At 53.8% G+C, this 13,929-nt stretch overlaps 1 protein-coding gene across 1 annotated transcript; it reads right to left on the bottom strand.

Annotated features, from left to right (window-relative positions):
• Positions 1-345: 345 nt before the first annotated feature.
• On the bottom strand, positions 346-12,984 carry RBP3 (retinol binding protein 3). Its single transcript, XM_045570640.1, is given in 23 exon segments — positions 346-466; positions 6,873-7,023; positions 7,026-7,062; positions 7,809-7,860; positions 9,000-9,290; positions 9,292-9,363; positions 9,365-9,398; positions 9,401-9,427; positions 9,430-9,544; positions 9,546-9,595; positions 9,598-9,766; positions 9,768-9,897; positions 9,899-10,049; positions 10,148-10,373; positions 10,376-10,413; positions 10,416-10,987; positions 10,989-11,078; positions 11,080-11,326; positions 11,329-11,388; positions 11,391-11,566; positions 11,568-11,630; positions 11,632-11,813; positions 12,919-12,984. Coding segments are annotated over 23 exon segments (3,120 nt in total).
• Between the last annotated feature and the right edge of the window lie 945 nt (positions 12,985-13,929).

Raw genomic sequence — 13,929 nt, 5'->3', positions numbered from 1 at the left:
CTTGGCCAAAGCAAGTCAGTGGCCATGTTCAAGGTTAAGGAGTGAAATGTGCATGCTGCCATGGTGAAGCCAGGACGAGCAAGTGGGTGTGTCACCCACTACCTGAGTGTGAAGACTTGGGATCAATAGTCAGCTATAGTTCTCCATGTTCTGCATCCGTAGCTCCCAGGAAGGAAGCATGTGCAAGGCTCAAGGCTTACCATGTGGAAGCGGGAGAGTTCTGGGTCCCAGTATTATCTCTTCTGCTTATCCATGCGCACGCCAGGCATGCCTGGCTGTGCAGAGGCCATCTGCTGGGAGGCTTTTTGGGTCAGTGCAGTGTTTTTACTGGTTTCCACTTCACTCTCAGGATTTCTTCAATCTGTGCTGCAGCTTGCAGTCCTCAGGTGGGGCCTCCATCACAGGCTCAGGCCTGTGGTTGCGAGGATCTAGTGGGGGTACCATGGGGAGCACGCCTAAGTCTGACCTGTGGGGAGGGGTGTGTGGCATCCCCGGAGGCCTTCTGAGGAGTGGGGGGCATGAACTGAGCCTCCAAGTCAGCAGTGCTGGTGATTCAGGCAGGGAGGTGGGTGGTTAGAGCATAGAGGTGCCAGGGTGCTAAAGGCGGGCAGGAGGACTGGGGGTGTGTGTGGAGGGGGGCAGCCTTCAGAGGAGATGGAGATGCACCAGGGCCTCAAAGAAAGAGTCTGGACCAGGCATGGAGGTTCAGTGCTGAGAGGCACTTGGAGGGAGGGGGCCTCTGGCCTCAGAGGGAAGGGGAGGATGGGCTGGAGGAGAGGATCCCCGCCCCCCCTCCCCCCCCAGGCATTTCCTTTGCATCTGAAAGGAGCCAGGGGCTCCCTAAAGGCACCAGCAGAGACCTCAGTTCTCAGGGAGGCTTGGAGGAAAGGCCTGCAGGCCAGCCCTTTGGGCAGCTGTGTGGGGGCAGGGTGTGCCCAGAGAGGCTGAGGCTGCTGGGAGCCCCCTCTGCTGTCCCAGGTGGGCACAAGGGCCTTTGCAGGATTGAGCCTGAGGATCCACACTGTCATTCGAGGTCTCATTTCATCCGCATGGCACCTAGGAGGGAGTGCTTCAATTCCCATTTTCTGCAGAAGAAGCTGAACTGCCGGAGGCTAACAGACTTTTCCTAAAACCATGGGTCTGAGGACAGGACCTCGGGACCTGCTCATGCCGAGGGCAGATCCTTCCTCGCTTGCCACCATCTGCTCCAAGTGCTCATATGTCCTTGAGGGCGCTTTACAGACTAGGACCAGACATTGGCTTCAGCATGCCCCCTGCCTGCCCCCCCTTCCTATTGCTTTTCTCGTTAGTGCTTTCACCAGCTTACATGCCATCTGTCTTGTTGGCTGTGTCCCCATCCATGGAGTGTGAGCTCATGAGGGGTGCTGCTGCTTTGGGCACTGCTGTCTCCCCAGCAGCAGAGCGATGCAGGGACATGGCAGGTGCTCAGCAGGCTGCTTCTGCCCACTGCCCACAATGCTCATATCAGCTTCTCACTGCATTTTGACCTCGGCCATCTTCCTCTGGCTTACTGGATTGGTCCATAATTTCTGGGAAATCACTTTGAAAGGCATAAATTCATTATTTGAAAACACAAGACTTTTAGAATCAAGAGTTTAGAATTCTCACCCATTCCCTCACTTCACGGCAGTAAGCACTGTGCCTGTGGGGAAGCTGGCTGCAAAGTAATGTAGGGCGCATGGTGGTGAGGCCGAGCCAGGGTTCCTGAGGCACCTGTGAGGCCCGTCTGTGCGTCTTCCTGACCTGCTGGACAGCTGTGGTCTCACAGGGAATTATTACTAACAGTGACTGCACCACTCACATGCAAGAGAGACAGTAAAAAAAAAAAAAAGGTAAATTAATAAAAGCTAATTAAACTAATTAAACTTATGAAGAAGCACAATAAGATATCTTTCTCCAGCCCAGTTTTTAAGATGGAATTCAGTTTGTTAGAAATTGACTCTGAAGATGAACTTTATTTTGGTAAAAAGTGATGTTAATGCAAGTTGCTCTGCAGACACTGACATTGACAAACTGAAGGTGACACACAGAGGTGATGGCTTACAGGTGATGAATGTGGCAGCCACCACTTGTCACAGCCAGGCCCCAAAGTCCTCCTGACGGTTGAATCTTGTCTCGCCCATTCTTCTCTCCTGCTTTCCTTCGTCTGCTGGAGAGGAGTCACTTTTAATCATGATTTTGCCCAAGCGCCCTCTGCCACCTTCTGTACCATTTAAATGTTGGCCAGTGATGTTGCCACAAAACATCACGTCAGCAGGTAAAAACTTTTCTCCCCAAGCCTTGGGTAACAATTGCTATATTCCTTAAATTCTCTGTGTCACATTGAATCTCTGCACCTCAATCTTTGGCTTTGTAGGATATGCAATCTGTCTTTTGGAAATTCCTCTCCTGCCTCTCGAGTTCAGAGAAAGTTCCCCAGCACCCAAGAAGGCAGCTCTTTTAACATCATGCGGTCTCCCCACCCTGCCTTGGTGGCTTTGCCACTATTCCCCAGTCTGGTCTATCTTTTCTCCTCCTCCCACAGGCCCCCGGGGACCTGGGACTTGGTGATTTTCTGGCAGTGCTGTTATTAGGTAACCAGAAGCCACCAAGTCAATGAACAGAAAAGCTTGGCCAACTTCTTAGGCAAGGAGAAGGAAAAGCTACAGTGGCTAGAAAAATGGCTAATTGTATTCTAATAAACTAACTCCCAGTAGCCATTCAGTTAAGACTTATCAAAGTCCAAAAAAATGTGCCAAAGATGCTAAATAAGACATTTTGAATTAAGGTCTATTTTATTTCTCAATTTTAACACTTCCTGTTTTTATCTAGAAGTAAAACCTTGATAAGTCTTGGATCCCAGATTTTAACTTTTGGCCAACTTGTGGCTGTGGATTCTCTTCAAGTGACTATATATTAGGTTATGGAAAGTGAGGGACTCCTGCAGATTTGGGGCAAGAGGGGGAAATGACAAAAGGCAGTCCTGACAGCCCGCAGCTCAATGTCCTGGGCAAAGGCTCAGCACCCGGCTGAGTGCAGGCCAGAATCAGCGCTGCTTGTGATATTAGAGGTCAGCCAAAGCAGGCGGCCTCTAAAGTCTAAACTGATGGTGGGAATGGAATGCAGGGACTCCAGGAGCACAGTAGTGGGGGTGGGGGACAGGGAGAGGGAGAGGAAGAGGCAGGAACCGCCTGGAGACCCCTCAATCTGTTATGGTCCCAGTATCACCAGGTGCTGGGCCTGGTGCTGCTAGCCTCATCCATACTGCCTGATTCCTCTGGGCACAGGAGGAAAATTCTCAGGGTGAAAGGCAGCAGGAGTTGTCCCAAGGAGAACCCGGTGCCTTCCTTATTTTGAAAGGTGCTCATACCTCCTGGAGGCAGCAGGCCTCCCCTGCAGGCCACTTCCTTTCAGAGAAATGTTTGCATGTGTTGTTTTTTGTACCAGATGTCTTGTGGGGTAAACCTCATATAGCAAGGTATAAATCCCATAGAAAACAAACCTTTTATTTAAAAAATAAATCATTTTCTGATGTGTTTTGATTTGTGTCATTTCTTAGGAGAAAGTAATTTATTTGGCAACCATTTTGAATGGGGACTGAGGAGTCAGTGCATGCTGAGAGAAGGGTTGGGATTCTTTAAATTCAGCTTTTTCTTCCCTGACCATCCGTGCTTTCCCAGGGCCAGAACAAAACACCAGCGGCCTCTGCTGCCCTTGCCATTCCCAAGGGCCTGGGCCAGGAGGCTGTTTTTAGCACTGGCTGCCCTGGTGAGCAGGGCAAAGAATGGGCTCGGAGGCCAAGTGGCACTAACTCTATGGGACCAGTAGGTGGAGAAGGTGGCAATGGCCCTGTCCAGTGGGGAAGTTTTCCTTGTCCAGCAGTGTATCATGGGCCGTATAAATTTTCTTTTTGAGCTGTGTCCCCTGTTGCATGAAAGCTGAGTAGGTAGCCAGGGCCCACAAAGGTGGCCACTGGCTGTGTTGGCTGTGTGGGCAGATGCAGGGGCATAACAGGAAGCAGGAGGGTGCTGGGAGAAGAGCTGGGCCTCCCCCTGGACTCCAGGCCCCCCTGACAAGAGAGAGCACCTATGGGGTCTCTCGGGTGCCTCCTTCACACTCCTCCTGGAGAGGTCCCTGCCCTGCTTCCCAGCTGGGCTGAGCCAAGCCTCAGGATGCTGACAGTGAAGGTCACCTTTCCTTTTCCTCTTCTAACTACAGAGAGCATGGCAGGCTGTGGCCCAGATGTGGGTCCCGGGAACCAGAACTAATGAGGCAGGTCAGTGAGCCAGGACAAGTGGAACAGGGAAACCGAGACAGACAGCTGAACAAACTGGAAGAGCAATCACAGCTGATCCAGAAGTCCCAGGATCACATCTGGGCTTCAGCTGCATTTAAGCTCCAGGCCCAGAGAAGCAGCACAGCCAGGTGGGCGGCACCAGGACCACCTGCCGTGGCTCTGAGAGACTTGGATCCTGAAAGAACCACCTGGAAAATTGAGGAGTATTCAGCAGAAACCCCCCTGGGACTCCCCCTAAGATTCCTAAAACAGCCAGACAGATGTGTGTTCACCTTCGCCTACTCCCTACCCAGCTGCCCAGGCAGTGAAGTCTGTTGTCAGAAAGCAGAGACATGGCCGAAACCGGCTTGGCTCAGTGGATAGAGTGTCGGCCTGTGGACTGAAAGGTCCCGGGTTTGATTCTGGTCAAGGGTATGTATCTTGGTTGCAGACACATCCACAGTAGGGGGTGTGCAAGAGGCAGCTAATCGATGATTCTCTCTCATCGATGTTTCTAACTCTCTATCCCTCTCTCTTTCTCTCTGTAAAAAAAATCAATAAAATATATTAAAAAAAAAAAAAGAAAGAAATAAAGCAGAGACATGGCTGATTGAAGCAGAAAGGGATATCTTGAGAGGAGCCTGGGCTGCACCCAAGGTTGGGTAGCAAGGTGGGGACCCAAGCTGGACCAGGGACAGGGACAAAGAGCTACTCAGCAGCGCCAAAGCCATGGTCAGGCAGGAGGACGGCTGAAGACGCGGTGCACACTGGGCATCTGGCCACTGCTGCTGCTCAGATCCCAAGTCACTTGCTCCAGATTAAACATCCTACACAAGTGTCTCTGATGGGCTCAGGAAGGACCATGAGCCTAAAACCCAGCCATCAGGGGCTGGGAGAGGAGGCTTCTGGGTGTACAGCTTCAGAGTGGGGAAACGATGCCAGCTCACATGGGCTGGCACCAAATTAATTCCTTTAATTTCCTAGCACCCAAAGGTGCTGGTATCTCTACCATTGAGAAAGGAGCAAACTGAGGCCCAGGAAGGTGAAGTAAATTGCCCAGAGTTACACAACTGAGAGGTGACTGGGCTGCCTTCCTACCTCAATAGGCTGAAGCGGAAACCTAGGTTCCCAACCACTCACTGCTCCTCAGCGAGTCTGTTTCCCACAGGCTCATATGGGAGCAATTCTCTGAACCCCAAAGTGGGTGTGAGTGTTGGGTGGCAAATGCTGGACAAACATGCATTGTGCTAGCTGAGTGAGCTGCTGTGGCTTCCTGAGCTTCTCTGTCTTGGCTGGCTCCTGTGGACATGCTAATGATTCTGGCCATGGGAGAGGACCGTGCACAGCCCCCAGCCCAAGAGCTGCTCTGTGCCTTCCCCTGTTCAACACCCACCAGAATCTTGTCACCTGTGAACCCCGCAGATTCTAGCCGACACCTTAAATGAAATAAACTGTCAATAAATGCCAGTAGCGCAGAAATCCAAATGATATTGAAAGTAAAACCCAACTTTCAATCATTAGTGATTACTAAGGTATGGTTACTGACTCAATTCTGTAATTTATTTGATCTTTTTTATTTTTTGAAATAATGATTGCTGCATTTGAAAATAATCTTATATACTCATTATAAGGATGTAAGAAAAAAGAAACGTATAGAGAAGAAACTTAAAATATCATTCTTGGTTCAACCACCTAAAAGACATCATGTAGGTTTGATGTAGCTGATAATCTGATGGCGATATATATATATATATATATATATATATATATATATATATATCATCCCCCAAAATGTATACACATACTTCAAATAATGAGAAAGGGCAGTGTTTATTAAAATATATTTCATTTCCAAAATTACACTATCAGGTGGACGAGCTGCCATTGGACCTGGGAATTAGGGGGAACCTCCCCTGGCCATTGCCAGAGGGGATTCTTCCACCTCCCCTGTTCTCTGAGGAAACCCTCTCTCTCAGGCACACCCTCACAGAAGCAGAAGAGAAGTGGCTGGCTGGAAGAATCCCCCAACAATCATTTTGTGAGGCAAAGAATTCCTTTTGTGGCAATAGTGGCTAATGTGTAAATGCCCTCTGGGACTTAGCGTTATGATTCTCATGACCAGGGTGAAGCACAACCACAGGTAGAGACCTAGCTCCCGAGACACGAATGATCATCAAAATGACCTGGGTAATGCCTGTCAAATGTATAGATGACTGGGCCTCGCCCCTGGAGTGTTGGACTCAGTGGGACTGGGGCGGGGCACTGGAACCAGTATTCTTTGGTCTCCCTTTCTTCTCTCTCTCCAAGGAATCCTGTGACCAGGCACGTTTGGGGATCAGCAAATGAGCTCATTAACTCTCAGTCTGGAAAGCACATTGGGATTGTCAGAGGAGTTTTTAAAATCTACCAGTGCTGGGGTCTCACCCAGTCAATTAAACCAGAACCCTGGGCTACCTGGCAGAGCCCTGAGAGCCAGGTGACCCAGTCCTTTTCAACTCTCAGGGCTCTTTTTCTTCTCTACTGGGCCCATAACTCTGACTACCTTCCAGCAGCAGTCCTGGCCTGACCAGGAACCTCTGACCCCCAGCCCATTGACCTCATGTCAATAATCATGGCGTCCTTGTGTACAATCTTCTTCCCGATATGCTCCACCAGCAGCTCTGAGACCTGGGTGAGCAGCTCACAGTCTCCAAACATGTCAGACCTCAAGTAGCCAATGTTGTCCTCAAGCATGTTAGTGTGGAAGGAAACTTGACCAGGTCTTCAATTACTTTAAGGGAAAGGATCTGAGATGGAGAGATCCAGCTCAGGGTCAGGAGAAGAGCAGAGTTTAAAGCTTAGATAAGTGGACAGCAGAAATTTCCTTTATAGCAAGAGAATTATTAAGGGTATATAAAAGGAACCAATCTTTCTGAGGTGCTGGGAGCTTATATGGGTGGTAGCCTGGGGTTATGAGCTTCCTTACCAAGCATGCTCAGCATGCCAACCCCATGCCCTGGAGCTGAGAGGCTTACACATTGTTTCTATACTGTTTTTCCTGATCTCTCACCAGACACTTCTTGATGTCATGAGGAAGGGGACTTTATGTTCCATTTACTATTACTTTTACTTGCACCCACATTGTATTTCTTCAATTTTCCAGCATGCCTGGGCCTCTCCTTTCTCTATAAGCTTCTCCAAGGCTGCTGGCTCTGTGAGCTGGACTGAGGGCAAGGAGCCATCAGGCCACCACTGTTGACTGGGACCCAGGGCCTGTAGGTCATGCTCTGTCCTGTCCTTAAGAACAGCCCCTGGGGGCCATTCGCTTCTGCACCTTCCAGACCTCAGCTTCTGATTCTGGGAAATGGACAATTCTGCAGTCGCTGCTGTTGGCATCCTCAGCCCCCCTCTGATTTCAGCTGCAACTGGACCCCAGCTGACAGGCCCGAGCCTCCAGCACACACCTGTTTTCCTGCTCTCCACTTCAGAACCTTCTCTAAGCTTCCTCAGAGTGTGAGAGGTCCAGCAGTCCCAGAAGCTGAAGTGCTCCCGCATGAGGGTGGTGGTGATAGGTGGTGAAGAGGCACAGGGCTGGTGTCTGGGCCCTGGAGAAAGGACAGCAGGAGGGGCACCATGGAGGACGGGATTCTGATGCGCATCCATAATCAGGGGCTCCGCTGCCTGCAGAGGCCCCCACACCTGGCTCAGGATGCACAGCCTCAGCCAATGGAGGACAGGAGCTGCAGAGAGGTGGCTGCAGGAGGCATTCCTCACACTTGTCAGCATCCTGTTGGAATCAGTAAGCACCTAGCTTCCCGCCATGCCTCCCTCTTTCTGCCCCTTCATTCCTGCTTCAGTGACTGCCTCCCACACGCACATCGCCTACACCCACGCCGTTGTCTCAGGCCCTCTTTTAAAGGAACCCAAGACAATTGCTCCCCCTGTGCGGTGACATCATGGATGATGAAAGGTGTGGAGAGCTGTGCTAAGTGCTATGTGCAGTGAAGCTTGTAGCTGATGGAAGTACTTGCTCCCCTTGGCCACTGGACAGGAGAACTCCTGCACCCACCCAGCAGCAGAATCCTCAGCACTGATTCCCCACTCAGTGTGTCACGAACTATGACTCTTCCTAGCACTGACAATGAGAAGCCCACAAACACCTGTCTTCCACCCAGGTGAGAGTGTAGCGCCTGTTATAACAGGGGTTTCCAAACCAAGGTCCTGTGGGTACCAATGTCCACAGAAGTGCTCAGGACCCACCGCCCCTCCCCCCCCCCAATAATGGGAGTGGATGGGATGCAGAGGGAGAGAGAACAAGATATGACTGTAAGATAGGGGTGTCGAACTCAATCAGAGAAGGGGCCAAAATCTAAAATCCAGCCTAAATCGCGGGCCGAATGGTTTACTGAACAGTCATAAACTGTCATTGTGATGGAAACGCAGCGGAATGCAGTGATGACAACACGGTGCGGGCCACATTGCAAGGCCTGGCGGGCCTTGTGTTTGACACATGTGCTGAAGAGCTCAAAGGTGAAAACAAGTCTGGAAGCTGTCGCCTTGCACCTCGCACAGAGCCTGGGCGTGCAGTCAGTCAGCCCCCTACCGGGACAGTGCTTGACCCAGCCCCCTGCCTCTCACCTGCATGGGCACAGTCCTTAGGAATCCGGACTGTCTTCAGGTGTAGTCTCCAGATAGCACCTGCCAGTCAGCCCCAGCATCTCAGCCAGCCACCGTCAAAGGTCACCTCGAGTAACGGCTCTGCAGATGACTCAGTTTGGCAGCCACGTCAGGAGAGGCATAGTTATTGGGAACCAGCTTCCCGGTGGTCTTAGCACATGGGGCACCTAGGAGGCACCCGCTATGTCCCGGGGGTGGAGAGGGCCTGGCTCACGGCACTGTGACATCGTACTCTACTCCTGCCAGGTCCCAGGCCTCACCAATGCTGGCGCTCAGGGCCAACTGCATGGGCATGGAGGCATATAAGGGACTTCTGTCTACTTGGTAGATGCCCACAGAGAGCGTCCCTCCAGCTGTGGCTCCCATTGATGGTGGCCCACCACAGGTCCTGCATGGTGTGAGCAAAAGCCTCGGCTGCCGACCTGCCGGGGGCTCATCAGGACGTACAGGTCCTTGTGGGGGCCTAGTGCTGACCAGGCACCTGGGGCAGGGTTGCACCTCTGTGACCCTCGAGGTAGCTCTGTGCTGGCTCTGCCTCACAAAAGTAGGACAGAGCAGGGGCACCACCGTGGAGTAGCTGCCAGGGTTGCAGCACAGAACGACCAGTGTGGCCGGTCCTGTCCACCAGCCTCTGCCACACCAGCTGCACCAGCTGTGGCCCGATGCCTTCATGGTCTCCAGCTCAGCCATGGCATCAAAGCCCATGTAGCCCAGCCGGCTGGTGGCACCTCCCTCTTGAACAGGCCTGATGAGGTAGGAGGTTCTTGGGGGAGGAGCGGCAGGAGAGGGAGCGCCTCCTTTGTGCAACACCAGAGCACGGTGGTCCCCAGACAGACACCTCTGGCAGGTCAGCCGTGAGCTGGGAAGCCCAGGACTGCAGGTCCATGGTTGTGTGGTAGGACCCCCCCTCACCCTCCTTGGCTCATAGCAGGTCTCCTACCTGCCCGACAGCCTCAGGCTGTGCAATGAGTCTTCAGCAGACACACGTGCCCTCTACGGAGACTCCAGGCCCCGGTGCAACACCAGCACTCCTGGGCCCTGTCCAGGGCCTCCTTGGCCAGCCCGATGGCGGCGCCTCGCTGACCCCAGCCAGCACTCGCTGCGGCTGCTGCTGATGCTGATGAGGGTGAACAGGGGCCGGGAGCACCAGGCCGCCCTCGGGGTCTGCAGCAGGGGCATGTGCTCTGTGCAGCGGGCTGCCCGCAGTGACCTCGCCCACCAGCGTGGTCCAGCTGGTGAAGGCAGGAGGAAGGCCGGCTCCTTGGGGGCCTGGCTGTTTGGTGGTGAGCCCAGGAGCCTCAGTGCTGTCCCAGCAAACCCCCTTCCTTCCCGTGTGGGACCTTGATGCTGTGGTCCTAGGTAGTGAAGAGGCAAATGCCCCGGCGTTCGGGGCCTGGAGGAAGGACAGCAGCAGGGACACCTGGGAAGATGGCCCTCCCCGACGGGGTTCATGCACAGGTCCACCATCAGGGGCTTGCGACCTGCAGAGACCCCCACACCTGCCACAGGATGCACGGGCCCAGTGCCCCAGCACAGAGGCCTTGGCAAAGAGGCCCAAACGGGTAGCCCACGTGGCCCAGCAGCATGGACCCCGGAACCCGGAGTCCACAAGGGCCGCCGGGAAACTTCTCCTGCACCACTGGGACATCCTGGGGGGCTGCTGCCCCAGGCTCAGGCCCCTTGGAAGTTCCTGGGGCCCGAGGCCTGTACCAGGAGCCTGGGTCCTGGGTCACAGTGTGGACACAGCCTGGGACACACCCTGCAGACCAGCGCTGAGCGGCCAGACCCTCCTGGGAGCCACAGTGGTGATGTCCACGTGGGCCAGGGCACAGGGCGGGCACGTGATCCCCCAGCGCTAGTTCCTGCAGGCCCTGCACAGGCTGCGGATGGCCAGGGCCTCCTCTGGGGCCTGCTAGGTGGCGTCTCCATACAGGGCAGCGCCCACTGCCTTCCCACAGTGGGTTGTCCCGCCCAGGGGCCCTGAGTCTGGATACAGGCACCGTGAGGAAGAACTGGGACTGGCCTAGCCTCGACATCAGGAGGCCGAGGTGCCCGGGTTCGCTTGCGCACTGCGACAGCCCTGCGCCTCTGAGGGTGTGAGCATGTTCTCTCCACTCCAGCAGTGGGGCTCCTGGTGAGAGCCAACCTTGTGGGCACTGGACCTCCCCCAGGACCTGGGTAGGGTCCCGGTCTCGGTGGTTGTATGGGATGGGCGCTCATAGATGGTGTCCAGGTGCGAGGCCAAGTTTCGTGGGTGAAGGTAGGAGATGGTGTAGGGATGACAGAAATGTGGCCCCGATGCAGGGCCCCTGAGCTCCCTCCAGACACTGGCCATCAGGAAGCCCCCGAGCTTGCTCACCACCTCCTGGCTCAAGATGTTGTTCACCCGCAGGAGCCCATGCTGCCCTCAAGAACACCATGGCGGTGCCCTTTGTACCAGGCAGCCAGTTCCTCTGTGTGAGGCAGGTGAGTGCTGGGACTTGCTGTGGGCTCAAAGGAGGTGACCAGTGGTAGTGGTGGTGGTGGTGGTGGTGGAGTGGTTCAAGAAGCTCTGCCCTCCTGCCCGCCGTCAGGATGTGGCCCAGTGTCTGAGGGTCCGAGGTGCCCAGGCTCTCACAACTCTCAGCCCGCCGATGACTCCCTGCATCCCATCAGGCTCTCTGGGAAGCAGTAGTTACCCAACAGGACCTTGGCCTTGTACCAGGCACAGCAGGAAGAGATGTGTGGGGCCAGCCAGGCCACAGAGCAGCATGGACAAAAAGAGCAGAACCCCCTCCCTCCTCAGGGGGACTCCGAAGGGGGCTGGCTCCTGCACAGAGCTGCTTTCACCCTTGCTGCCTTGTGGTTGCCTTCCTTCTTTCTCAGCGGGCAGGCAGAAGGTCTGAGGTTGAACATGGAGCTGAGGCTCGGCTTCCACCTCCAGTTAACCTTTAGTCCCAGCTAATCCAAGCTCCTCAGCCCCGGGCTGGCACAGGCTGGTTTTACCAGAAGGTATGCTGAATCTCATCTTGCTGGGTCGTTTCTGTGTATAACCATGTGAATAGCGACCATTTATTCTGAGTTCCTGCCACATGCAGGCTCCATGCTGTATTATAGGCTGACAGTCTCCTTGCAAGTGGAGTCATTAACTTGCAAGTAAATAGCATTTCCCGTTGCTTCTGGAACTAGATAGAATTCACGTGAGGCCTGGTGCTGCCACTCTTCTCTGTGGCCTCAGGTCTCACTGTGCAATTACAGTAAGGAGAAAATAGGCATAAAGCTCTTCACAGTATCAAGCAAGAAGGAAGCACTAGCTACTAACATGTTCTCCCTGTTAGATATTTTCCCTGTTTTTAGCTAAAGAAACGATTTAGTAGGTGGGGGAAGTGGGGTGGAGAGAAAGCCTGGGGACCATCTGCTCACAGTGCAGAGACCGAGCCCAAGGCCCCCATCAACTTCAGAGCTTGAAGTTTATTCCTGGGCCCTGCTCACTCGGCCAGGAAACCAGGGTGGTCCTCCTGACAGCTTTCACATGATAGGAATGGCACGTCTGGACCTCAATGTGGGGCTCGGTGAGTGAGGAGGGGACCTGTCTTCCGACATCACGGAATCAGGGATTCCAGGTCAGATGATGTTAGCTCTGAGGCCAGAGGAGCATGCGTTCTCCTGTTGGCTGAGAGCTCAGCCACAGCCCTCTGCTCACCTGAGTAGGACTTGGATCCCTGTGGTCCCAGGGCCCACAGGGAATCAGACCACTCTCCCTGCCTGCATGGAGCACAGCCAGTCCCAGCTGATGGACTTCTGGGCTCGCAGTTTTCTAGTTCCTGCTCCTTCACATGGAAGTGACATAGGTCCTGTCTAGGACCAGAACCCCTGCTTTTTCTCTGCATTACTCCAGGGGTGGCATTTCCCTCATTTAACAGGTGAGCCATCGATGGCTCAGAGACAACCATCACGGAAAGCATGGGCACACAGCCAGGCAGAGCCTGGGAGGCAGCCTGGCTCACCTCCTTTCGTTGGCCTGTTATCTCCAGCACACGCTTGGGTTGTGCAGACAGCAGGCAGGCACGCATGTGTGCTCAGCAGGCAGCTGGAGGAGGCGGCCTTGGGAGGAGTCGGCCTTTCTCAGCACACTTGACAGCCACAATCTACTCTCTGGAAGTCATTATCTGAGGATGTTTACCAAGTGGTTTATGAAGGCCAAAAAGGTCAATTAGCTAAAAGAAACATATTTTTTAGCTCATTAGGATTTGTTTAATGCCCAAGTGACATATGGTCACACCACTCAATTTGCAGCAAATGATGTGAGCCTGATTTATAATAACAGCAAGGCCTCCTTAGTTCCTGCTAGGAAGACAGCTCCTCCTGCTCCCCCTCCACTTGGGGAATCCCAGCTCCCAGCATGCATTCTGGTCTTCTGAGGACACGCTTCCACATTGCCTGAGCCAGGGAAGGGGGCGAAGAATGGAGGAAGTCTCTTTCTGGGGAAAGTGCTTCCCCTGGACTCATTAACATGCAGACCCATTAACATGGGATACTTGCAGCTGTTGCTGCACCTGGATTTAGGTGAATGGCCCAGAGCCTCACGGAGAAACTGGAGTTCGTTGTGAGTCATTGAGGTGACTGAGATAGAGAGAGCCTGCAGGAGGAGGCAACCTGCCCTCCTGGGGTGTGGCCTGAGCTCATTGGGAAGACACTCTGTGCCCAGAGTTCTCCATCCTCTCCAGGAGCGAGGGGTGTCTGATGCTGAGGAGAGCACGTCGGGTGCAGGTCTCAGAATGAAAGCAGGAGATGGTATGCATCTCCCACCCAGTCCTGCCTGGTGGCCTGGAGATAACAGGCCAACGAAAGGAGGTGAGCCAGGCCGCTCTCCCAGGGCTCTGCCTGGCTGTGTGCTCATGCTTTCAGTGGTGCACTTCCCATGTGATCGTGGGTGTTGACTTTGCAGTTGGGATGGAGTCCGAAGCCTCAGCCTCCCTTCCCATGTACAGACAGCCACATGGGCAGAAGTGTCAAGA

The sequence above is a fragment of the Pipistrellus kuhlii genome, unplaced genomic scaffold, assembly GCF_014108245.1.
Source record: "Pipistrellus kuhlii isolate mPipKuh1 unplaced genomic scaffold, mPipKuh1.p scaffold_m20_p_35, whole genome shotgun sequence".
NCBI classification, from domain to species: domain Eukaryota; kingdom Metazoa; phylum Chordata; class Mammalia; order Chiroptera; family Vespertilionidae; genus Pipistrellus; species Pipistrellus kuhlii.
Note: the sequence above shows the minus strand (reverse complement) of the source record. Positions and strands in the feature narration are given on the sequence as shown.